Genomic DNA, 24448 nt, shown 5'->3' on the forward strand with positions numbered 1-24448 from the left:
CAGGCCGGACCGGGCTGGCGATGCGCACCACTGGCTTGGTGCGGGGAGCAGGAACAGGCCGGACCGGGCTGGCGACGCGCACCACAGGCTTGGTGCGGGGAGCAGGAACAGGAAGGACAGGGCTGGCGACGCGCACCACTGGCTTGGTGCGGGGAGCAGGAACAGGCCGGACCGGGCTGGCGATGCGCACCACTGGCTTGGTGCGGGAGCAGGAACAGGCCGGACCGGGCTGACGACGCGTACCACTGGCTTGGTGCGGGGAGCAGGAACAGGCCGGACCGGCTGACGACGCGCACCACTGGCTTGGTGCGGGGAGCAGGAACAGGCCGGACCGGGCTGGCGACGCGCACCACAGCCTTGGTGCGAGGGACAGGAACAGGCCGGACCGTCCTGGGAAGACACACCACTGGCCTTGTGCGGGGATCAGGATCGGGCCGGACCGGACTGGTAACACACCCCAGTACCTCTCGCCGTGCCTCTACACTCTCCTTCCCCCTCATGACCAATGGCCCCCGTAAGCCTGGTGGCCTCCTCTCCTAGTCCGCAAACTCGCCCTGTAGCTGCCTCCAGCAGCCCCGTCGTCCATGCCGTGTGCCCCCCAAAAATTTTTTATTGGGGTTGCCTCTCGCCTGTCCGACGACGGCACGGTTGGCGCCGAACCTCCTCTCTCGCCAGGGCCTTAACTTTTGCCCATGGCCCTCTGCCCGCGAACATGTCCTCCCAGGACCACCATTCGCCCACCTGGGACATCGCCAACTTCTCCAGTTCCTTACCCGGCGTTTGCTCCTGAACACGCTGCTTGGTCCTTCTTTGGTGGGATCTTTTGTCATGATCGTCGTAAGAACCGGACCAAGGCGCAGCGTGATAGGCGTACATCTTTTAATGAGTACTTTACATCCACAACAAAACAACAAAACGATACGTGAAGTCTAAAGGTTCACCAACACAAACCTTCCGGAACAAGATCCCACAATAAACTAGTGCCAACCGGCTGCCTAAGTATGGTTCCCAATCAGAGACAACGAGAATCAGCTGCCTCTGATTGGGAACCACCCTGGCCAACATAGAAAACACGAACTAGAACGAAACATAGAAAATACAACATCGACACTATACACCCTGGCTCAACATTAAAGAGTCCCCAGAGCCAGGGCGTGACACTCTTTAATGTAGTTGTGACCTAAAGGGGTGATGTTGATGTCACCAGGAATTATGATGTTCACACTGTACTGTATATCTGCATTGTGCTCCTCAAACAAAGTCTGACGTAGAGTTTATACTAATTCTTATTTACATAAGATTAGGTTTTTCTCAATGTGATTAGATTTTGACGAAGCCTCCTCTATCTCTACCTTCAACTGCCATGTGGTGGCGCCAATACTCTTCCTCGAAAGGGGGATTTCTTATGGCAATAGAACGGTCCACCTAAACTGTTCACCAGTCTTCCTCAATAACGTGCAGATAGGTAGAGATGTTTATAAAAACACTTTTAGCATATTCACTTATTATAGAATGTATGTCTAATTTCAAGAATTCAAGGTTAATTTGTTGCGTAAGGTTAATTTAGGGTTACATTCTTAGAGAACTGCTATACATTTTGCCCACTATTAGAGGGAAAAAAGTGACAGTTCAGTAAAAAGTGTTTATTTATTATTAAAAACAATGAGTTCAGCCTTTGGGCCTTCATTAGGGCCATGCACCTTGGTTGGACTGCAAATAGCGACAGACTGTATAATTTTATTTTGCATGTCGGTTAGAGTCAAAGTAAGTGAAAACATCTCAGTGAGCTGTTTAGTGCGAACCGTCCCTCATGTTTGGCATCAGCGGAGGGTTCTCAGGATGTACACTGACTGGTAACAGTGAGCGAAGGGCTGACATGGCTCGTTTGCCCTTTTTTATGTGCACATGATCTGGCTCCTCTTAGCTGCCCAGGTGACGGTGAGCCAGCTGAACCTGGTGTCCCACAGCGTGGTGGCTGCTCCCTACCAGTGGGAGTACCCCTACCTGCTCAGTATCATCCCCTCCCTCTTCAGCTTCATGGCCCTGCCCAAAAACAACATCAGCTACCTGGTGATCTCCATGACCAGTGCCGGGCTCTTCTGCATAGCGCCGCTCATCTACGGGAGTATGGAGATGTTCCCGGGGGCCCAGCAGCTGTACCGTCACGGCAAGGCCTACCGCTTCATCTTCGGCTTCTCTGCTGTGTCCGTCATGTACCTGGTGATGGTGATGGCGGTGCAGGTGCACGGCTGGCAGATCTACTACAGCAAGAAGCTGCTGGACGCCTGGTTCACCTCCACACAAGACAAGAAGAAGAAATGAGGACAGAGGAGGACTTCATTATTTATTCACCCCCCTTGGCAGTTTTCCAATTTTTTTGCCTTACAACCTGGAATTTAAATGGATTTTTGGGGGGTTTGTATCATTTGATTTACACAACATGCCTACCACTTTGAAGATGCAAAATATATTTTTTTGTGAAACAGAACTTGAGCGCGCATAACTATTCCTATAACTATTATACATATGCACACACCACTTTTCTGTTATTTCGGTTTTTGAATTTTTTTAAACAAGTACTTTTTTTCATTTCACTTCACCAATTTGGACTATTTTGTGTATGTCCATTACATGAAATCCAAATAAAAATCAATTTAAATTACAGGTTGTAATGCAACAAAATAGGAAAAACGCCAAGGGGGATGAATACTTTTACAAGGCACTGTATTTGAGTGAGAGTGTCTTACAAAATCAATTGGGGCACCCCAGTCGGTAAATCGACCATGATTTCTACATGTTTACATCGCTGGGTAGACTATTACATTTACATTTACGTCATTTAGCAGACGCTCTTATCCAGAGCGATTTACAATTAGCGAGTGCATACATTATTATTACTTTTTTTAATACTGGCCCCCCGTGGGAAACGAACCCACAACCCTGGCGTTGCAAAAGCCATGCTCTACCAACTGAGCTACCTCCCCTACCCTGGGCCAATTGTGCGCCGCCCCATTGGTCTCCCGGTCGCGGCCGGCTACGACAGAGCCTGGATTAGAACCAGGATCTCTAGTGGCACAGCTAGCAATGCGATGCAGTGCCTTAGACCACTGCGCCACTAGGGAGGTTATCTTACCAATCCCCCCCAAAAAATTGCTGACATGGGCTAATTGAGTGACTGTCAGTGACTGAAATTTCAAGAGAAAAACTGCTGATGGACAACCAAATATTGAAATTGCACCTTGTGTATTCCATTGTTCTAACTCTCAACAGTAAGTTGAGACCCCGACTGAGTTCCTAATTCTTTCCTTTCATATTTGGAAATTTATCCGCGGGCCTACACCGGGCCAGCAGTTGCCCATCCCTGCGTTGGACAATGACTCTACAAATCCAATGTTTTTAGATTTGTGGGTGAAGTAGTGAAGGACTGTACACTTCAGGAGGAAGGAGATATTACTGGGACCCCCCCATGACTAGGTCAGGGCATGATGTGGCCTTAATGAGAGGAGCCTTCCAGAACTGTAAAGGAACAGGGAAAGGGTTAAAAGAAGGGAAGAGCAGTGGTCAGATTGAGTCCATATGGTTGTGTGCTGGTGTCAATGCACATGTTCATGTTGACTGTACTCAACAATTCAATTGTTTCTAAATTATATGTATATTGTTAAATAACAATAACATGGCTATGCTGCGGCAGCTTTGCATCTATTGTCTATTTCATTAATTACATGAATTAATCACAACAATGTAAAGGCACCATTTGTCATCTCTGCAGTTGGGTTCATCTTTCCTATTAACATGGTTCCTTTAGGAACAACTGCCTTTCATTGGAACTGTTTACTCTTAGTATACGATGAACTTTGTGTTACATGCACCTCAGCATAGTACCCATGTTCTAGAGAAGTACACCCTCTTGTGCCCTCAAATTCAAATCTACACCTCCAAGCCAGTTTCATTGCTTAAAAAAAAATTCTAACCCTCTAATCAGATCAAGTTACACCTGCTCTAGTGGAAATAAGTTGTTCTCTTTACCAAAACATGTACTGTACCTTCCTAGCTGCAACCAATAATGTTTTGTACAGAAAAGCTTAATGCTTTTGGTTGATATCATATCTCATTGTGGTCCTCTGTAGCTCAATTGGTAGAGCATGGCGCTTGTAACGCCATGGTAGTGGGTTCGATCCCCGGGACCACCCATACGTAAAAATGTATGCGCACATGACTTTAAGTCGCTTTGGATAAAAGCGTCTGCTAAATGGCATATTATTATTATTATTGATCTATTTTCAAAGAATTTGTGTCATTGTCTTTACTGATCCTGTTGACAACATAGGTTGTGTTGGAGCCAATGTACAGTACTTTCCCCTTAATTGCAATAGAAAATCAATAACTGGTATCTGCACGTCACTGCAGTCTCTGTAACAGGTGAAGAACAGAGCAGTATAAGACCAACAGACGTCCTAATAATGTTCAGTCTGCTTACACTGCATGCCTGGATACAGCAGAGATGAAGGAGCTATGGATTATGGCTGTCTTTGCGTACAGGTAAGACTTGCTCTATATTTGAGTTTATTCATTTTTTTTTAAAAGTCTCTTTGCAACAGGGGGATCTCACCACATCCTCTGTCATTCCAACCACCATTGACATAACTACCCCAACTACTGATGACACTATAACCCTTGACCCTCCAGCTACCGACACTCCAACTACAGACACGCCAACTACCGGCACTCCACCTCAAATTATTAGATGTTTTTATCCTACAACAGTGGGTGGACCCAGTACCACTCTCCCCACCACCCCCACCATCAACTCTCCAACCACCACCTCTCCCACCACCACCTCTCCCACCACCACCTCTCCCACCATCACCCCTCCCACCACCACCACCTCTCCCACCACCACCACCACCACCACCTCTCCCACCACCACCCCTCTTACATTCATAGTACACACCACTACACTACTATACCTAACCCTGGATCTCACATGCACAGTCCACAACACTATTCCCTGGATCTCACATTCAGAATATATATTTCATGTTTGCAGTCATACATTTGGTCCATGTTGAAATGCATTTTACTTCGATAGGGAATTTCTGCAATTCACACATAGAGGACGGATTTTCCTTCCCAAGAACAATTGTTGGCTGGTCTGCTTATTCAACAAAGTTGTGTGGTGAGGAGACAACCAGTGGTATGTTACTTTTATTCACCTATACTGAATGTATTCATCTGTTACAGTCCTAATTAATGTTGTATTATGTAACACAAAATCTGGAGTATCTTTTTGTCTTTGTTCCTCCAGCCGGTTTACCAGAAGCCTCAGCAAGATGTTTGAATGACACTGGCTCTCCGATGTTTGGTCCTCCTCACAAGCTGCGGTGTGAATTAACCCTCAGTGGCATTCAAGGAAATGTATGTCAATAGGAATATTTTTTATGTTCCTGATTTATAACCAGTTTTGATTTTGTGTTCTTCTTTCTTTGGGTCAATTACCTCTACCAACTCAACTACTTCGTATCACAATACATTGACTCGGTACTCCTTGTATATAGCTTCATTATTGTTATTTAGTGTTACTATTTCCTTGGGTGCAAATGTTCGTACTTTTTAACTCTGCATTGTTGGGAAAGGGCTCGTCAGTAATCATTTCACGGTAAAGTCTACACCTGTTGTATTTGGCGCAATGTGACAAATCTCATTTGTGAAGAGTCGATCTTACAGTTTGAAGATCAGTAACAACTGGCTTTTACCTTCAGCTCATGTATTCTGTTCCTTTATTCTGCTTAACAGTTGATGAGGAACATTCTTTTTTTATTTATTGTGTTTTACATTACATTTTAGTTTTACATTTAGTCATTTAGCAGACACTCTTATCCATACTGGTCCCCCATGGGAATCGAATCCACAACCCCGGTGTTGCAAGCGCCTTGCACTACCAAATGAGCCACATAATTAGTATTGGCAATTTTAATATCCAAATGTACTCACAGTTCAGCATGTTGCTGCCACTTATACAATGTTCTGTTGAAAAACAATACAAAAATAAACTAAATAAAAATCATTCTCTTTCCCTATTCAGATCTTCAGCAGTTCAGGTGATTTAGCACAGCTAGCCTTCAGTACTCAGATCCTGACCTCCCAACCAGAGCGGCTATCAGCTGACAACATCACCACAGCAGCTCAGATAGCTAACACTCTGCTTCAGTCTGTAAATATCACAGAGGTATAACATCTTTTCAAATCAAGTTGTGACTATGACATGTTCTGGAGAGAAACGTGAGGTTGTTATTACAGTGATTTGAACACTTGAGGGTCATCCCCTGGTTTTGATCACGTTGCAGGACATCGCAGTGGCAGCTGTAACTACCATCAGTCAGCTACTGAATGCCAGGAAGGAGAGTGCAAAGGAGAGAGTCGCTGTCCAAAAGTACAGGAGTGTGTTTGTGTGTTTCTACATATGTTTGAGTTTATGTGTGTACGTGTGTCTCTGTGCGCGTCTACATGGGTGCATGTAAACAAATTATTTTCTGTGTTTCGCTCCCAGACTCACAGAGACCCTGGAGAAGTTTTCCCTGTACCAGCACAGTGTTGTGTCCTTGGTGGTTCAGCCCAACCTGGCAGTCCAGTCTGTCCAAGTACCAAGTGACACAGTAGGGATCCAGTTTAGTGCTCTGACTGGTGGGTGGGACTGCTAGTGAACCTACATAGTGTCGTTTAAAGTGATAGTTTATATCTGTGTTGACAGTCTAGTTCAAGTACAGAAGTAACACTATATTGTTCTGCTTTAAATTGCTAAATCAAGTTAATCTCCTCCAGGAAGATCTGGTAAATTTGTGGCCAACAGATTTAATCTCAACACCAATACCTCTGAACTGATAGCTGACAACGGCGGTTCTACCGATGTCCAGATTGTTATCAAATTCCAACAAGGTGAGCTAATGTTGGTATGCAAACATAGTGTATAAACTCAAGCTTCAATTTCCTTGTACTGCTTACACCGAGAGCGTTTAACTACTCTTTGTGGTGGCCAAAATCAGGTCAGCAATGCCAAATATTTAGATCACCAATCTCTCTCTCTCTCTCTCTCTCTCTCTCTCTCTCTCTCTCTCTCTCTCTCTCTCTCTCTCTCTCTCTCTCTCTCTCTCTCTCTCTCTCTCTCTCTCTCTCTCTCTCTCTCTCCAGTTTTACGTAGTAAAAACACAAACTACTCCATTGGTTTTGTGCTCTACCAAAACGACTGCTTCTTCAGGTCCAGGACTTACACAGCTTCTTCAGGGACCAGCAGAAGGGTCATCTCTGCTAACCTGGGACAAGTGTCTGGGTTACATGTTGAGATGCTCTTCAAGCCCACAGTAAGATTTCTCTTGGAATCAGTAAACACAAAGTAGTCCAAATTCTCTGGGAAACGTAGTGGGAAGTTATCCATTATCTAAGTCAGGGGCAGGCAGCACAGTTCCTGGAGTGCCTCAGGTATTGCAGGATTTTGTTCCAACTAGTCAATACACCTGACCAACTGAGCTAATTGATCAGATCAGTGATTGCCTAAAATCAACACACCTTGTCGTCCAGGTCGGTTAAATCAAAAACATGATGTGCCTGCGGCACTCCAGGACTAGGGTTGCCTACCCTTGATCTAAGTTATCCATTGACACTTTTCTGCCATAAGGAACAAGGAAGCATACTTTGGCCAGTGAACAAGGAAGCATATTTTTTACAGTCGTGGTCAAAAGTTTTGAGAATGACACAAATATTAATTTTCACAAAGTCTGCTGCCTTAGTTTTTATGATGGCATTTTGCTTATACTCCAGAATGTTATGAAGAGTGATCAGATGAATTGCAATTAATTGCAAAGTCCCTCTTTGTCATGAAAATGAACTTAATCCCCCAAAAATATTTCCATTGCATTTCAGCCCTGCCACAAAAGGACCAGCTGACATCACGTCAGTGGTTCTCTCGTTAACACAGGTGAGAGTGTTGACGAGGACAAGGCTGGAGATCACTCTGTAATGATGATTGAGTTAGAATAACAGACTGGAAGCTTTAAAAGGAGGGTGGTGCTTGAAATCATTGTTCTTCCTCTGTTAACCATGGTTACCTGCAAGGAAACATGTGCGGTCATCATTGCTTTGCACAAAAAGGGCTTCACAGGCAAGGATATTGCTGCTAGTAAGATTGCACCTAAATCAACCTTTTATCGGGTCATCAAGAACTTCAAGGAGAGATGTTCAATTATTGTGAAGAAGGCTTCAGGGCACCCAAGAAAGTCCAGCAAGCGCCAGGACCGTCTCCTTAAGTTGATTCAGCTGCGGAATCGGGGCACCACCAGTGCAGCGCTTGCTCAGGAATGGCAGCAGGCAGGTGTGAGTGCATCTGCACGCACAGTGAGGCAAAGACTTTTGGAGGATGGCCTGGTGTCAAGAAGGGCAGCGAGGAAGCCACTTCTCTCCAGGAAAAACGAAAGGGACAGACTGATATTCTGCAAAAGGTACAGGGATTGGACTGCTGAGGACTGGGGTAAAGTCATTTTCTCTGATGAATCCCCTTTCCGATTGTTTGGGGCATCTGGAAAAAAGCTTGTCCGGAGAAGACAAGGTGAGCGCTACCATCAGTCCTGTGTCATGCCAACAGTAAAGCATCCTGAAACCATTCATGTGTGGGGTTGCTTCTCAGCCAAGGGAGTGGGATAACTTACAATTTTGCCTAAGAACACAGCTATGAATAAAGAATGTTACCAACACATCCTCCGAGAGCAACTTCTCCCAACCATCCAAGAACAGTTTGGTGACGAACAATGCCTTTTCCAGCATGATGGAGCACCTAACCATAAGGCAAAAGTGATAACTAAGTGGCTCGGGGAACAAAACATCGACATTTTTGGTCCATGGCCAGGAAACTCCCCAAACCTTAATCCCATTGAGAACTTGTGGTCAATCCTCAAGAGACTGGTGGACAAACAAAAACCCACATAATCTGACAAACTCCAATCATTCATTATACAAGATTGGGCTGCCATCAGTCAGGATGTGGCCCAGAAGTCATTGACAGCATGCCAGGGCGGCTTTGCAGAGGTCTTGAAAAAGAAGGGTCAACACTGCAAATATTGACTCTTTGCATAAACTTAATGTAATTGTCAATAAAAGCCTTTGACACTTATGGAATGCTTGTAATTATACTTCAGTATACCATAGTAACATCTGACAAAAATATCTAACACTGAAGCAGCAAACTTTGTGAAGACCAATACTTGTGTCATTCTCAAAACTTTTGACAACGACTGTTTTGTATATAATATGATCTATCATAATTGTAATTTCTTCTGTCTCACATTTACTTAATGACCTGTTATACTTCACAATTGACTTCATGATTTTTTAATATGAATAATACTGTGAATGCGTGTCTTTTGCTGAAGGATTTACAATGAGTTTGTTTCTGTTCTCACTTCTCAGGCTGTCCCCAACGCCTCCCTCTATGACTTTGCCTGCGTGTCGTGGAACTACACGTTGAAAGACTGGAGCACCTCTGGCTGCTCCAAAGTCAACCACTCAGAAGACGGCCTGCGATGTTTCTGTAATCACACCACTAACTTCGCTGTGCTTATGGCGAGTAGCTAGCTCCCTTCATCTCCCTTTAACTGACTACAGAGGGTAGTGCATACGGCCAAGTACATCACTGGGGCCAAGCTTCCTGCCATCCAGGACCTCTATACCAGGCGGTGTCAGAGGAAAGCCCTCAAAATTGTCAAAGACTCCAGCCACCCTAGTCATAGACTGTTCTCTCTGCTACCGCACGGCAAGCGGTACCGGAGTGCCAAGTCTAGGTCCAAAAGACTTCTCAACAGCTTCTACCCCCAAGCCATAAGACTCTGAACAGCTAATCATGGCTACCCAGACAATTTGCAATGCCCCCCACCCCATCCTTTTTACGCTGCTGCTACTCTGTTAATTATTTATGCATAGTCACTTTAACTCTGCCCACATGTACATATTACTTCAACTACCTCAACTAGCCGGTGCCCCCGCACATTGACTCTGCACCGGCACCCCCCTGTATATATAGCCTCCCTACTGTTATTTTATTTTACTTCTGCTCTTTTTTTCTCAACACTTTTTTGGTTGTTGTTTAATTTTTACTTTTTTGTTAAAAATAAATGCACTGTTGGTTAAGTGCTGTAAGTAAGCATTTCACTGTAATGTCTGCACCTGTTGTATTCGGCGCATGTGGCCAATAAAATTTGATTTGATTTGATTTGAACTGACCACACTCTGACCTATGGTTTACATCAGCAGGATCTAGACACATAAGGGAGATGACTTTATATTTGACTGTGACAGAAAATTAGTGTTTAAATCTATTTTTCTCTTTTTTTTCTACAATCATTCAGGAGGGATTTTAAATACGCTGAAGCTCTAAACTGGATCACCACATTGGGATGCTCCATGTCCATCATAGGGTTGAGTTTAACAATAACATTCCAGATCGCAACCAGGTAAGATCCTACAGGGTTCCAGAACCAATTCAACATATACAATAACATTCCAGATCGTGACCCGGTAAGATCCTACAGGGTTCCAGAACCAATTCAACATATACAATAACATTCCATATGGTGACCCGGTAAGATCCTACATGTTTCCAGAACCAGTTCAAAATATTGGGTGCATCTCAATAGTGTAAAGAAGCCATTTGTCTGATCCAACACAACTTGATAGGTGAAACCATTAGGAAACCCACTATTAATGAACCAACACATCCATAGCAAGGCATCTAACTTCCCTAACATAGTGTTGTCTATCACCTATCCCCAGGAAATCACGCAAAACCAACCCAACGGTCCTCTTAGTGAGCGTCTGCATGTGTCTCCTGATCTTCACCCTCCTCTTCATGTTGGGAGTGGACAACCCTCATAAACAGCTGGAGAAACCTGAAATACAGGAGGACAACATTCTCCCCCCGTCCGACACACACACAGAGCGGGACAGAGGCCCCTGTACTGCAGTCACAGTCCTGCTGCAGTACTTCCTGTTGGGGGCGTTCACCTGGAACACGCTGTACGCCACACATGTCTTCCTGATGATCAGAAACAGCCTGGCCACCAGCCCGTCACACTCCACAGCCTATACCGTGGCCATCGGATGGGGTAGGACAGCTTGGAGAAAAATAAAGTATTTAGTTGTTTCAGAAGCTTTGGCTGGCATTAGCCCTGGGCTCCTTGAACCAAAACGAATGCTAGGTTATATTTTCAGGCTCTAATATGCCTGAAATAGAACTTCAAAGCAACTTGTATAGTGATGTTCTGTCTTTAGAGGATGTACGTGTAGTACATAATCTGTATATGTCTGCATGCTAATCTACCAGGAAATAACAACAACATTCTCTGTCTTTTAGGACTGCCTGCGGTTGTGGTGGCCCTCACCTTAGGAATTAGTTACAGAGTGGATGATCCATTGGGTTACAGGCAGGAGGAATTGTGAGTCAGTGCTGTACTATACTACTTCTGTACTACCTCTCTTTACTGTATTGTAATATACTATACTGTACTATACTGTACTGTTCTATACTATACTGTACCATACTGTATTGTACTATACTATACTATACTATACTATACTATACTATGCTGTCCTGACTATACTGTAGTATACTATACTTTACTATACTGTACTGCACTGTACTATACTATACTGTATTTTACTATTCTGTACTGTACTACCACTACTACACCTGAGTACTGTTCTGTATTGCAATTTACTTCCTCTTGTGGTTATTTTATAATAGATTCAATTTAAATTAAAGTGGGGCAATTGCTTTATAAAATTGTATTACTCATACTGTAAAAGGTTATCCCTATCAATGTTCGTGTGCATGTTTATAATGCATGCTAATAATTGGCCAAGAGCAATATAAAAAGTTAAAACATTGTGTTGAAAGGTTTCTTGTTTACTTATGCCACCCACCATGTTTACTTTATACCACGTTATTCAAATCACTGGGGTCCTGTTTTGTCTGTCACAAAGTCCCACTCTCTAACTCATTCATTTGACCTCTCAGTTGCTGGCTTGCTGCCCTCGATCCAAAGGGGAACTTTGACTTCAAGCTGCCAATGTTTTGGGGGTTCCTGATCCCTGTGGCGTTCATGCTTATCTTCAACATGGTGGTGTTGGTATATTTTGCAGTTACAACAGGCAAGACCAACCCACATTTAACCAGGTAACATTAATGGGGGCATTTTGGGGGCACAAAGTAGAACATTGTAGTCATAAAGATCAGTCTTGATTTAAATGCCTACTAATGAGCTTGTTAATTTCATAGTCTTTCAATAAAAAGCTTGTTATAAATAAAATGTATTATCATTTCATTCTTATTAATTCAGTCATTAGTAACCAAATCATACTATTTAATAAGCACCATGCTCTAACCCACTCAGTCAATGGAAGCATACTGTTATTTTACCACAGCATTACAGGAGTCTATGACCGCAGTCTAAGCATGTTGGTTATATTTCCCAGTACAAGACACACATCGATGAAGAAGAAGTTCCTCAGTAGCTTTTCTCTGGCTGTGGTGCTCGGTCTCTCCTGGATCCTGGGCTATCTGTTGCTCATTACACAGAACCAGACCATGTACACCATACTCAACATCTCCTTCTGTGTACTCACCACCACTCAGGTAGTAAATGTATGCACTCACTACTGTAAGTCGCTCTGGATAAGAGAGTCTGCTAAATGACTCAAATGTTAAATATAAAGACGAGTGTGCTATTGTACCACAGAATCCAGACATGATTGAAAACTAGACAGCTACTAAACATTAATAAATTCTGCTGCTCTTTATAGAAACGCTACCTTTTGTTTGTACTTGTGTGTTCCTGAAAATACTTGATAACGTCTTTGTGTTTTTGTTTTCGCTCCACAGGGCTTGCAGATTTTCATTCTGTTCACAGCAAGAACAGCAATTGTCAAGAAAATGATGGCAGATGCTTTGAAATCTGTCTCTAGCGTTGGGATCCCGCTGCACACCAAGAGGTTCAGTCTATGGCGAGTCAAGCGCAGAGAAAAAGTAGAATCATACACACAGCTGGACACTATTCCATCAACCAATTAACCCTTTAACTGGCACAGATTAATTTTTTTTAATGCACAATTAGTCCTGAAAATGTGTGATTGAGGTTCAGTTTTGCTCACGTTCACATCCTGGTTTTTAACCATCTTTGAATGTGTGTTTAAAAAGATATAGGAGTCCAATAATGAAAACCGCATTGTCATTTTACTAAAAAATGACCACACTGTGTTGAATCAACTTTATTTAATTTTTATATTTTTTGGATCATTTGTGAGAAAGAGGCAAAGTCTCACTGCCTCCTTCTCACAAATGATCCCAAAAATATAAAAATTATATAAAGTTGATTCAACACAGTGGCGGGTCATTTTGACCCTAGGACAACGGGAGGGTTAAAGGGTTGATCTCCACCTTGTTACACACAGATTGTATAAAGCATCTAATTGATTGGCTGCAAGTTCAATCTCTGTTGTACAATATCTCATAGACCTCCATTATTGCCTATAATAATACACACACCATTTATATGTATCAAAAGTGTTATTGTCCAAGAAAATTTGGGCTATGCACATGTTTGTAAATACATTATGCACATATGTTCTTTATGAAAGTTGACTGTTTTTAATAAATGTGATTATTCTCTTTTAAGCACATGTTTCTTCCGCTATTCTTAGTGAGAATAAAAATGTTTGTTCCAATATTGTTAGTGATTTATAATTTTTATTTTTTGACATTATTTTACACAATCTCTCAGAAAATGGCTTTAGACAATATAGCCCAGGGGTGTCAAACAAATGTTCCCTGTGGGCCACATTTGGTCACTACCGAGGTCTGGAGGGACGCGCTTAAAATTGATTAAGAAGCTTTTGCTCCATCGGCCTGTAGAACACAGGCAGCAAGCTGCAGCTGCCAATTACATCTGTGGTAGAGGAGTACAAGGCAAAAAAGCACGTCAGGCTATGATGCTGCAGGACAGCAAGGATGAGAGGGTTCGCCAGGCAGAGATCGAGGTCAGAACGGGTCGCAAGTGGTAAAACAGCGGAGCGCTCAGGGAGAAGGAGGAACAGCTGCAACACGCTGACATTGTTGGGTCAGTAAACCAAGACAGGCTGGGTCTGGGATGCACAACCAGGTCAAGCTGGAAGAAAGCAGATCCAAAGGTGCGTTGTGGGTGAGGTATGGCTGAGGAAGAAAGCAGGGATGTCAGAAAGGCTGACATGCTGACCACAATGCTTGCGTTAAGTGTGAGAGCGTTGCAAAATAAATGTACACATACATGTAATTCAATCATTGCATCCAAACTGCTCGTGCGCGTCTGTGTAGCCAGGCGCTAAAATGAAACGTGGTCTATTTGTGACGCATGACGCGCTGCAAGTCCCGCCTCTCCCATCTCCTCATTGGTTTTTAGGCACATATACCCACGTGGGTGATTGAAAGACTAACTGAGGTCCACACTCCAGTCCAGTTGGTGGTGGTAATGCACCTTAAAGTTGGTTGCCAACCGCCATATAAAGTCGAAAGAAGGAGGAGGGATTACTAGAAAACTAACGTTTACCGTTTTATCTGTTAATTGTTGGAGTAGAGGACCTTGTGCATTTCAGGTAAAATAACAACACAATGTTTATATCCCAGGACAAATGATCTAACAACAGCAAGCTAGCTAGCTACATTTCCATGAATGTTTCATGCTTTTTGACCTGTCCCCAAATTAATATAGTTGGTTCAGAGTTTGTTTTGATATTTCAATCTGCGTGTCCTGATCGCATCTGGTGTGGATGGACAAAATCAACATGCCCGCGATGGGGCACGCGGACGGACGCGGGCGCCGGTCTAGTCAGCATGAGGAAGAAAGCAGTCATGTCGGAGGGAGGTCTGAAAGGCTGAGGAAGAAAGCAGGTATGTCAGAGGGAGGTATGAAAGGCTGAGGAAGAAAGCAGGTATGTCAGAGGGAGGTATGAAAGGCTGAGGAAGAAAGCAGGTATGTCAGAGGGAGCTTGGGAAGGCTTAGGAAGAAAGCAGGCATGTCAGAGTCGTAGCCATGAAAAAAACAGGGCAGCTGGACATGCTGGGGGAGCATGAGAGAGAGGGCACTCAGCTGGCAAGACATCTTGAACATGGAAGGGCAGCGGATTAATCTTCTGCTTTGCTCTGTGTACAAGGTTTTTCTATTCAGCAACAAAAATTCACACGTGGGGGTTGGCAGACAGCCCAGACAGCTGCACACTATGTGGACGACAAGCCAATCTGGAGCATGTGCTCTTCTCCTGCCAAGCAGGTCGGACCGATAGAAAATTCAGGTGGCGGCATTACCAAATACTGACTCAGCTGGCCGCGGGACTGGAGCAAGCAAGGAGAAAGCTGAAACATCTCACCCAGGGCCCCTGTTTCATCCACTTCCTCAGGTCAGGAGAGAGCTCAGCAAAGAGCACAAGGATCAAAGGGATTTTTACCACAGCAGGCGACTGGGAGATGAGGGCAGACCTCAAGAAGCAGCTCAGATTTCCAGAGATAGCCAGCACAAGCCTCAGACCAGATATCGTTGTCTGGTCTAGAGACACCAAGCAGGTGGTCCTCATCGAGCTCACAGCGCCCTGGGAGGAGAGAAATACCAGTCCCTCATCCTTGAGTCAGCAGAATGGATGGAGAGCCTGGAATCTACCAGTTGAGATCGGCTGCAGGGGCTTCACAGGCCAATCACTCTGGAGAGCCCTGGGGAGTAGCAAGGAATAAGCTAGTGGCTGGGCAAGCAGGCAGAAGTGGCATCTCGTTGGATCTGGCTGAAGAGGAATGAGTGGTGGCAGACCCAAGCAGACAGTAGGGAGTCAGGGCTGAGTTGAACGTTGGATCGAGGGGGTTGTTCCAGGACGCTGGTTCTGCCGTCAAGCCCCCAAAGTGTTTGGCTTATCAACGAAACACCGGTGAAGGGGAGTGCCCACTTGAGAACCCGATGAAGTCCCAGTTAGGTGTGGAGCTTATAGTGTTTATAGTGTAGCATGTAGTATTTAGCCTGGTATTTATAGTGTAGTCTGTAGTGTTTTGCCTGGTGTTCATTGTGTTGTCTGTCGTTTTTAGCCTGGTGTTTATAGTGTAGTCTGTGTACAGAGCGGGACAAGCAGAATATCCTTTACACTGATACTTATTGGTAACTGGTGCTTTTATCCAGCAGGATACCAAGGTCATGCCAATTAAATGATGTGTATGAGGGAGTTGATGTAGTTAATAGGATGATGTGGGTTCATAGGAGGCTAGCTGTCTCCCCACATCATGATAGTACTCTACAGTATTAAAGGACTTAAAAGACTGAATGTAAAGAAACGGAGACAACCGAAAAGTAAATATTAAAATCATTGTGGTAGGAACTGGAATGTGTGATTAACTATTTAAGTGTTACTTACTTATTTAGCCTTTTCTGAAGTCTTCAATGTTTAGTTGTCAATTAGTTACATTATACAAGCATTTCAAATGTATTCTGTTCTATTTGTATTGTAGGGGCGCAGTATAAAAACACATTTTCACTGACTTATCCATTGCACTGAATGTTTAAAAAGCAATACATTTTACTTAATAGAGTCATTATGGCATATGATTTGCATACTGGCATGTACTGGGAAAGAATGGGATTAAATGGGCTAAGCACTTTGAGATGTGGTCATGTTTGTCATTCACGGGCTTCAGGTAGCACTTAGAGGAGACCTCTGATTCCCTTAAAGCCTTGAATCAAAATTCTATTTTATTTTAGAGCGCGGAGCGACTGCGTGCATGAGAAGTAGCTACACACCTGTAACTGTAAGCCATGGACGAAGACGCAGCAACTTGGAGTGGGAATGTGAGGGCTCTGGTGAGTTGAGTAGGCTATTATAAACTAACTACCAATTTAACTAGATTTTTTGGGCAGTCTGTTACTCTGTAGATGATTTTCTATGCCTGTCCATGAAGCTAGCTAGCCATTTTAGTTACAAGACTCGTGAATCATGTTAATTATAGATATAGCTAACACAAACAGTCAAAAATGTTATAAAACCAAACTAAAACATAAGGTCAGTAAAGATTATTATTCATGTATGGTAGAAAAACGGCATGAGGAAAGGGCACTGTTTGTGGCAGGGTCGTTTTTTTTTACCTTGCCATCTAATGAACTTTATCAACAGGCTGGACCTTGAAATGAAATTGCTTAATGCCTTTTCCAAAGACATAAATGCTTTTCCTAACACTGTACCACCACAACCACCCTCACTCCAGCACAGTGTCGATTGAGAGATGGCAAGGTAAAAAAAAAAATCTATACGGAGGGCATTTAGCTAGTGTAGTTACGTCATAATACATGCACGTTTTGAAATGATTTGATTTGCTTCAGGACTATTTGCAGACCAACATGTCAATGTTTGCCTCTTAGCATTTAGGACACCCCTGAAGTCACAGCATCCATATATACAGTCAAACTAGCATTAGTGTTGGGTCTCTTTTCCAGTGTATTCATTTTACTTGATGTCTTAACCTTTTTGGATTAGTCATTAGTCGCAGTGTATTTGCTGGCTTGCAAGACTGAGAAGACCCCCAAAACATCAGATGAGCTTGCCCTAATGCAGGCAGGGATAAGGAAAAGGTTAAAACACAGTCTGTGATGAGTTCTCACGCTGAGATAAGTGCAGCATGGTTCATTGTTCGCCACAACAAATTGAATTCAATTCAGTTTTATTGAGGAACCTATCTTGTGAAAAACATGCTTGATTGCAAATTCTTTGCTTTTAGATATCAAGCCTGTTAGAGAAGTACCCCAGAATAGCCTCGATCTCAGGCGGTTGGTTGTTCTACAAGTCATCAGGTAAGAATTGCACTGCATTGAGGTTTGTTTGGTAAAGGCACAGTTCACTGTGTGTAAAAATAGTTCCCTCCTATCAATGTGTTAAAAACATAAATATTCAGGTTATTTAGCATATGTTATCACTATAATGGAGGCTAGTGGGGTCCAGCAGCCAGATGTACCCAATGTGCTACTACTTTGTAGTTGATAACCCCAACAGGTTGTCACTTGGCTGCGGGGTGGTGAGAGTATGCGCTGCATTCGCAGTGTGCAGCTAATTCCACAATCAGTGAAAGGATTGTGCCAATTTACACCTCCTCTTTAGAGGCGGAAATATTTTTCCCACAAAACTGGCAATTTGTCAGTTTAGTGAATTCAGCGGAATATGTAAAGAACCACACTTATAGTATCTCCACCTGTTATTTGCGCGATCCTCCCTTAAATGCATGTCTAAAGGAGAGAATCTGGCAAACTGCGCTCCATGGCCAAACTGCTTATGTACTCTTTAGTCCATACCACACGTTCCTCGGGCAAAATGCACTTCGTCTACGCCAAAAAAGGCGCAAACAGCTTTGTAAATCAGGGCCTGAGTTTTCTTAGTTTCAAATACCAGGTGCGTATAAGCAGGGGCATACCTTACGGTGGCATTGTAGTGCCCTGGCCCCTGTATTTTGATGTTCTTTGTTTTTCAAAAAGGGGGACCCGGCCAAAGACACCCTGCCCTTGTCCCACCGAATCCGATGGCTACTCTGGGAGACTCCTGCGATCGGCCTCAGGTGGTGGAAAGACCATTCTCTACATTGCACTGATTCAAGAAGAAATCGACACAAGTCCTCTCCCACCAGATGCACCTGAGTTTGCTAGAATGCCCGAGGCAAATTGCCACAAGTGTGGTAAACTAATGCCTGTACAGCTGCTGCCAGTCCTGTGGGTCTGCAGGTCACAGTACGGTAAGACTGGGGACTGGGGTACAAAGCAGTGTTATTGTTGTTATTTGAATTCACCAGGCTTATGTTGACTGACATTAACTTTTGTCAGACACTGTTGCGCATCCTTACAGGAGCCAGACAAGGATCTCAGCATTGCTGGAGTGGCAGAGATGGAATCTGATGTAATGGATTGTAGAGTGGTAAGTTAAATACATCGCTGTCACTTCATTAACTGCTTCCAAGAGTAAAGCTTAGCCCGGTAGACCAATCTGATCTTGCGAACTCACATTGTTGAGACATTGATCAGTCTAGCCTCTCACCTATTCACAACTGTTTGGAAGAAGCTCTGCCGTATATGGGCCCATCAGCCTGCTCTGATATGCTATGGGGTTAGGCATGATTGACTAACTGCTGGCTGACCAGTGGTGCTGTCGTGCACTTCATGAGTCATTGTTCTTAATGGACGCTGATCCTATCATCTGTGATTTCATTTGGCAACGCTCCTAGGCTCAACATGGTTTCAAGCACAGAGGCCAGACTGACAAATTATGCGCAATAAAATGTGAGTGGAGTGGTCAGTCTGGTTTACCAGGCTAAGTAAAGCTGTATTTCACTCTGAACTCTACCCCGACAGGTACAGGCATCGTGTCCGATCTGTCTGAAAATGTATCCCATCGCTAACCTTGAGGTTCATGCCAGTTTTTGTGAGAGGTAATGAATGGCATCATCACACACAAGATATATTTGATTGTAAGGCAGATTTTCCCTTATAATTACATACTTTTTTATGTAGAACTGAAGTGCAAGATGGACCCCATGTGCAAGTGATATCATGGTAAGATAATAAGAAAGCCATAAAGGGACAAAAAGAATTTTGAGACATTTCCAGGATGCAATGGCTAGAATGGGCACTCACCCACCAGAGATGTAATTACGGGAAATATTACCCTAAGTGCCAGAAGGTATATTGCACAGGAGGTGGGGAATATCTCCCAATCACTAGAGGGTGAGTGGTGCATTTGTCATCTATTACAACACACTGTCTGGCTTTTGCGAGGTTGTAAGCAGGATAGTTTTAATTTCAGTGTCGGGTGACGTGTTGAGCTGCATCAGTCAGCGAGTCAGTACAGACGGAGAGTTCCGGATCAGCGTCAGCAGAGAGAACCTCCTTCAACGAGGGCTGAGTCAATGGAAGAGGCAGAAAAAAAGTTTACGAGCTAGCAACTTGAAAGTCACCTACCTGACAGGACCTGGTGTAGACACCGGGCTCTCAAAAACACTTCCTAACATCATCAAGTGCCAATGATGATCGCCCATTTGATAGATAATGGCACTTTTAAAAAATGAAAGGAGGTGCTCATACACTGCTCCAAAAAATTAAGGGAACACTAAAATAACACATCCTAGATCTGAATGAATGAAATAATCTTATTAAATACTTTTTCTTTACATAGTTGAATGTGCTGACAACAAAATCACACAAAAATTATCAATGGAAATCAAATTTATCAACCCATGGAGGTCTGGATTTGGAGTCACCCTCAAAATTAAAGTGGAAAACCACACTACAGGCTAATCCAATCTCTGATGTAATGTCCTTAAAACAAGTCAAAATGAGGCTCAGTAGTGTGTGTGGCCTCCACGTGCCTGTATGACCTCCCTACAACGCCTGGGCATGCTCCTGATGAGGTGGAGGATGGTCTCCTGAGGGATCTCCTCCCAGACCTGGACTAAAGCATCCGCCAACTCCTGGACAGTCTGTGGTGCAACGTGGCGTTGGTGGATGGAACGAGACATGATGTCCCAGATGTGCTCAATTGGATTCAGGTCTGGGGAACGGGCAGGCCAGTCCATAGCATCAATGCCTTCCTCTTGCAGGAACTGCTGACACACTCTAGCCACATGAGGTCTAGCATTGTCTTGCATTAGGAGGAACCCAGGGCCAACCGCACCAGCATATGGTCTCACAAGGGGTCTGAGGATCTCATCTCGGTACCTAATGGCAGTCAGGCTACCTCTGGCGAGCACATGGAGGGCTGTGCGGCCCCCAAAGAAAATGCCACCCCACACCATGACTGACCCACCGCCAAACCGGTCATGCTGGAGGATGTTGCAGGCAGCAGAACGTTCTCCACGGGCGTCTCCAAACATGTGCTCAGTGTGAACCTGCTTTCATCTGTGAAGAGCACAGGGCGCCAGTGGCGAATTTGCCAATCTTGGTGTTCTCTGGCAAATGCCAAAATGTCCTGCACGGTGTTGGGCTGTAAGCACAACCCCCACCTGTGGACGTCGGGCCCTCATACCACCCTCATGGAGTCTGTTTCTGACCGTTTGAGCAGACACATGCACATTTGTGGCCTGCTGGAGGTCATTTTGCAGGGCTCTGGCAGTGCTCCTCCTGCTCCTCCTTGCACAAAGGCGGAGGTAGCAGTCCTGCTGCTGGGTTGTTGCCCTCCTACGGCCTCCTGATGTACTGGCCTGTCTCCTGGTAGCGCCTCCATGCTCTGGACACTACGCTGACAGACACAGCAAACGTTCTTGCCACAGCTCGCATTGATGTGCCATCCTGGATGAGCTGCACTACCTGAGCCGCTTGTGTGGGTTGTAGACTCCGTCTCATGCTACCACTAGAGTGAAAGCACCGCCAGCATTCAAAAGTGACCAAAACATCAGCCAGGAAGCATAGGAACTGAGAAGTGGTCTGTGGTCACCACCTGCAAAACCAGTCCTTTATTGGGGGTGTCTTGCTAATTGACTATAATTTCCACCTGTTGTCTATTCCATTTGCACAACAGCATGTGAAATGTATTGTCAATCAGTGTTGCTTCCTAAGTGGACAGTTTGATTTCACAGAAGTGTGATTGACTTGGAGTTACATTGTGTTGTTTAAGTGTTCCCTTTATTTTTTTTAGCAGTGTATGATGTGTTGTCTGTTTTCATTGAATATAGATGGGAAGGACCACTAAAATGCACTCCTCAATCTCTGCGATAATATCTGAGGTAGACAATCCAAACCACAGGGAGAAGCTTATAAGCTTCTCCCTGTGGTTTGATTGTCTACCTCAGATATTATCGCAGAGATTGAGGAGTGCTCTGAGGGCCCTGAAGGAATGGGGAAAAACCCAATATACTCAATCAGTGATTTAGACAGTGGAAATGTCAAGTATGTATGCACCTCTGACATTCATTGTTTTGATAAATTCAAGCACTGAGAAATATGTAGTTATAACAAATAAGAATTAATATGAATTCTACAAACGTTGTTGGGGTACCCATTTCAATCCAACGCCATTAAATTACGTTCTATGATTTTGGTTGATTGTAGAGCCATTGGAGAAATATTCTCTGCAAGCCTGGTTCAGGGAGGACCATCCCCCTGCTTCATGTGTGAGTGGTGCTACCAGTATATTGAGACAGGAGACATAGATCAGGTTACACGTAGAGAGGCTGATGTCACCGATGCAGAGTACAGGATCCTAATTGAAAGGGCAAGACCCTGTTGTAATACTTTTGAAATCTTTTTTCTTTTTACTTAATATAGCTGATTTTAAGAATAGGATTGGCTGTGAGTTTTTATAAGGTCTGAAGTATCCTTGTAAGATTTACTATATCAGTTATAAAATGTTTTTGCTTCTGTATTCGTGACACAACACTAACTCGAAATTGGTTCAGGTTTCAGAGGCTACTGAAAACACATTGTCAGAGCTTACAAGTGACATACTGCCTTGTGGATACACTGGCACAATTGCTGTGAGAAACAGCGACCGCATTGTCAGGTCAGTATCATCACATCAGTGCCAGTACTGACAAAGCGCCTCAGGAGTGGTACTGTACTAAGATGATATCCCCACGTCTATTAGTTCATTCATGATCAAACAACAATTTCATCAGTACTCCTGTCTTTAATTACTTTCAATGTTTTACTTTTCGCGGCTGATCCCTATTCTAAACCAGATCAGAAAAGGGCTTCAGCTGTTCGAGCTGCTGGCCATCATCCAAATATGCCAACATCAGCAGAGAGCTCTTTGTTCCTGGGCAATACCATGCAGTGAGGACTTCAGCCTGATCAAATCTAATTGCTGAGAGTTTTGACCAATCGTATGTGTGTGTGTGGTTCTTTTTCAGACCTGATAGTTAATCTTGTCAGTGAATGCAAGTCACATGCCATAGGTTGTGTGTATCCGTAAACTTAAAATCTAGTGTACTGTAGGTCTGAATAACTGTTTTGAACCTTTAGGAGCCAGATGCTGACTTCCTCCTATCCTGCTTTGTGCCGGTTCTGAGTGGAAGGGGAACTTGTCGCGGCATCTTGAATCTCAAATCATGAACCACATGCAGGACTTCTTGAAGAGATTGAGTCGACAGGTTTGTGATCTACAACACAATTCAATCTTCTTTATACTGAGCCATTTATCTGGGAGAAAATCCTGAGGAATGAATGATCTTATTTCTGTCTTAGGTCCAACTGATGGGACACAGCCAGCAGATGAGACACAGGAGAATGAGGGAGAAGGTGTGTTACTATCTACATTGCAATAGTTTATAGTAAAAGTCACTTTAGCTACCTGACAAGGTACAATGTTACCTGATTAACATTTCTACAGCCGTCGCAGCTTTTCTTGCGCCTATTTAAATGCTACCGTATACCGATGAGTAATAATCAGTAAAAAATGGAAACAACTGACCTTGTAAGCATTGTCCCTAAACAATCGTCATCACTAAATTAACTTTATTCTGTGATTTGTTGATGTAAAGACATACAAAATGGCATATTTACTTAAAGCATGGTTTTTACCATGCGTTTGTGGATGTTTGTCTCCCGACCTGTGACGCAGTCACTTTACCAACCTTAAGAACCATGCATCTGAGTCTTTGAATAAATGAATAGATGTATGAATTAATGTCTGCATTCTGTCTTTTAGGTCAAACTGATGGGATGCAGCCAGAGGATGAGATGCAGGAAAACAAGTGTACAGGTGTGACCAACTACATTACAGTACTTTGCTTAATGATATCTTAGTTTGGCAGGTAATATTGTTTGAGAGAATTATTACATTTTACAATGGAAAACTAATGTATCATATTTGCCGTTCAGGCCCAACCCAGCACAGTAAACACTATGCATATGAGCCAGAAATGAATTAATCTTGTCTTTCAGGACCAATGGAAGGCAAACGACAATATGAGCGAGTAACCATCCCATCCGTCATGCAGTGGTTGAGCGGCCAAGCCCACGTGGCCTTACTACCAAGAGAAAGGAGAGATTTTATCATCAATGTCCTCTTTGATAATGACTGTCTTGTGCGCATCCCTAGTCACAGTTTGTGTTTTCCTACAGTAACTGCTTGCTCAAAAACTGTCATGTTACCAACTGCACACGAGAACCTATGCAGAGTTTAATCATGTCTTCACACAGGCAATTTGCTATGGTGGGCAGGGGTTTCACAATGTTTAAAATGGTAAATTGAGTCCAGTAGGTTACAGTAAAATGGTTTGAGACATGAAAGTGTTGTTAAATTTAGCAAACTAATCTGGTTACATCCATTGTTCCAATGCTAGGTAACTTTAGCATAGTAAGTTTTACTATAAGTAAAGTAATCCCTCGTACTTATCTTTTTTTCTTGCCAAATGAATCTCCAATAGTAATGACAAAAA

The 24448-nt window shown here is 43.7% G+C and overlaps 3 protein-coding genes and 3 long non-coding RNA genes across 7 annotated transcripts in view; all 6 read left to right on the top strand.

Moving 5' to 3' along the window:
* Window positions 1-9710, top strand: part of LOC121547830 (adhesion G-protein coupled receptor G7-like) — a 32220-nt gene extending 22510 nt beyond the window's left edge. Inside the window, exons 2-9 of the mRNA XM_045217104.1 lie at window positions 5090-5194; window positions 5306-5415; window positions 6083-6226; window positions 6345-6430; window positions 6548-6681; window positions 6820-6933; window positions 7186-7355; window positions 9454-9710. Of these exons, the coding sequence (XP_045073039.1) occupies window positions 5090-5194; window positions 5306-5415; window positions 6083-6226; window positions 6345-6430; window positions 6548-6681; window positions 6820-6933; window positions 7186-7355; window positions 9454-9618 (1028 nt within the window). The 3' untranslated portion in view covers window positions 9619-9710. The remainder of the gene's footprint in view (window positions 1-5089; window positions 5195-5305; window positions 5416-6082; window positions 6227-6344; window positions 6431-6547; window positions 6682-6819; window positions 6934-7185; window positions 7356-9453) is intronic.
* Window positions 1897-2345, top strand: LOC121547832 (protein jagunal homolog 1-B-like; the record flags this gene model as incomplete). Its single annotated transcript, XM_045217103.1, has 1 exon — window positions 1897-2345. A coding segment is annotated over one exon (426 nt), but the record flags the coding sequence as incomplete, so codon positions are not given.
* Window positions 9711-10214: 504 nt separating the features above from the next.
* Window positions 10215-13280, top strand: LOC121547833 (adhesion G-protein coupled receptor G7-like). Its single transcript, XM_045217105.1, has 6 exons — window positions 10215-10493; window positions 10813-11144; window positions 11393-11474; window positions 12056-12214; window positions 12514-12673; window positions 12920-13280. Exons 1-6 carry the CDS (start codon window positions 10444-10446, stop codon window positions 13106-13108), a joined length of 972 nt encoding a protein of 323 aa, XP_045073040.1. The 5' UTR covers window positions 10215-10443; the 3' UTR covers window positions 13109-13280.
* Window positions 13281-14924: 1644 nt separating this feature from the next.
* Window positions 14925-17886, top strand: LOC123485976. Of its 2 annotated transcripts, XR_006659206.1 has the most exons (4): window positions 14925-14959; window positions 16803-16901; window positions 17572-17666; window positions 17813-17886. It is a non-coding gene; the product is annotated as an uncharacterized LOC123485976 (long non-coding RNA). The 2 variants fall into 2 exon arrangements; XR_006659205.1 differs by having other exon boundaries at window positions 17572-17872.
* Window positions 17887-18631: 745 nt separating this feature from the next.
* Window positions 18632-19504, top strand: LOC123485975. Its single transcript, XR_006659204.1, has 3 exons — window positions 18632-18814; window positions 18925-18993; window positions 19428-19504. It is a non-coding gene; the product is annotated as an uncharacterized LOC123485975 (long non-coding RNA).
* A 3591-nt stretch (window positions 19505-23095) lies between these two features.
* LOC123485972 lies at window positions 23096-24028 on the top strand. Its single transcript, XR_006659201.1, has 3 exons — window positions 23096-23158; window positions 23716-23769; window positions 23952-24028. It is a non-coding gene; the product is annotated as an uncharacterized LOC123485972 (long non-coding RNA).
* Window positions 24029-24448: the final 420 nt, after the last annotated feature.

Source organism: Coregonus clupeaformis, unplaced genomic scaffold (genome assembly GCF_020615455.1).
Source record: "Coregonus clupeaformis isolate EN_2021a unplaced genomic scaffold, ASM2061545v1 scaf0919, whole genome shotgun sequence".
In the NCBI taxonomy this organism is placed as follows: Eukaryota; Metazoa; Chordata; class Actinopteri; order Salmoniformes; family Salmonidae; genus Coregonus; species Coregonus clupeaformis.

Excerpts from the sequence above, each read along its gene's own strand:
- LOC121547833 (XM_045217105.1), top strand. The coding sequence starts at position 10,444 with ATGTCCATCATAGGGTTGAGTTTAACAATAACATTCCAGATCGCAACC. Across the intron at positions 10,494-10,812 it reads ACATTCCAGATCGCAACCAG|GAAATCACGCAAAACCAACC; the intron begins GTAAGATCCTAC and ends ACCTATCCCCAG. Across the intron at positions 11,145-11,392 it reads TACCGTGGCCATCGGATGGG|GACTGCCTGCGGTTGTGGTG; the intron begins GTAGGACAGCTT and ends TCTGTCTTTTAG.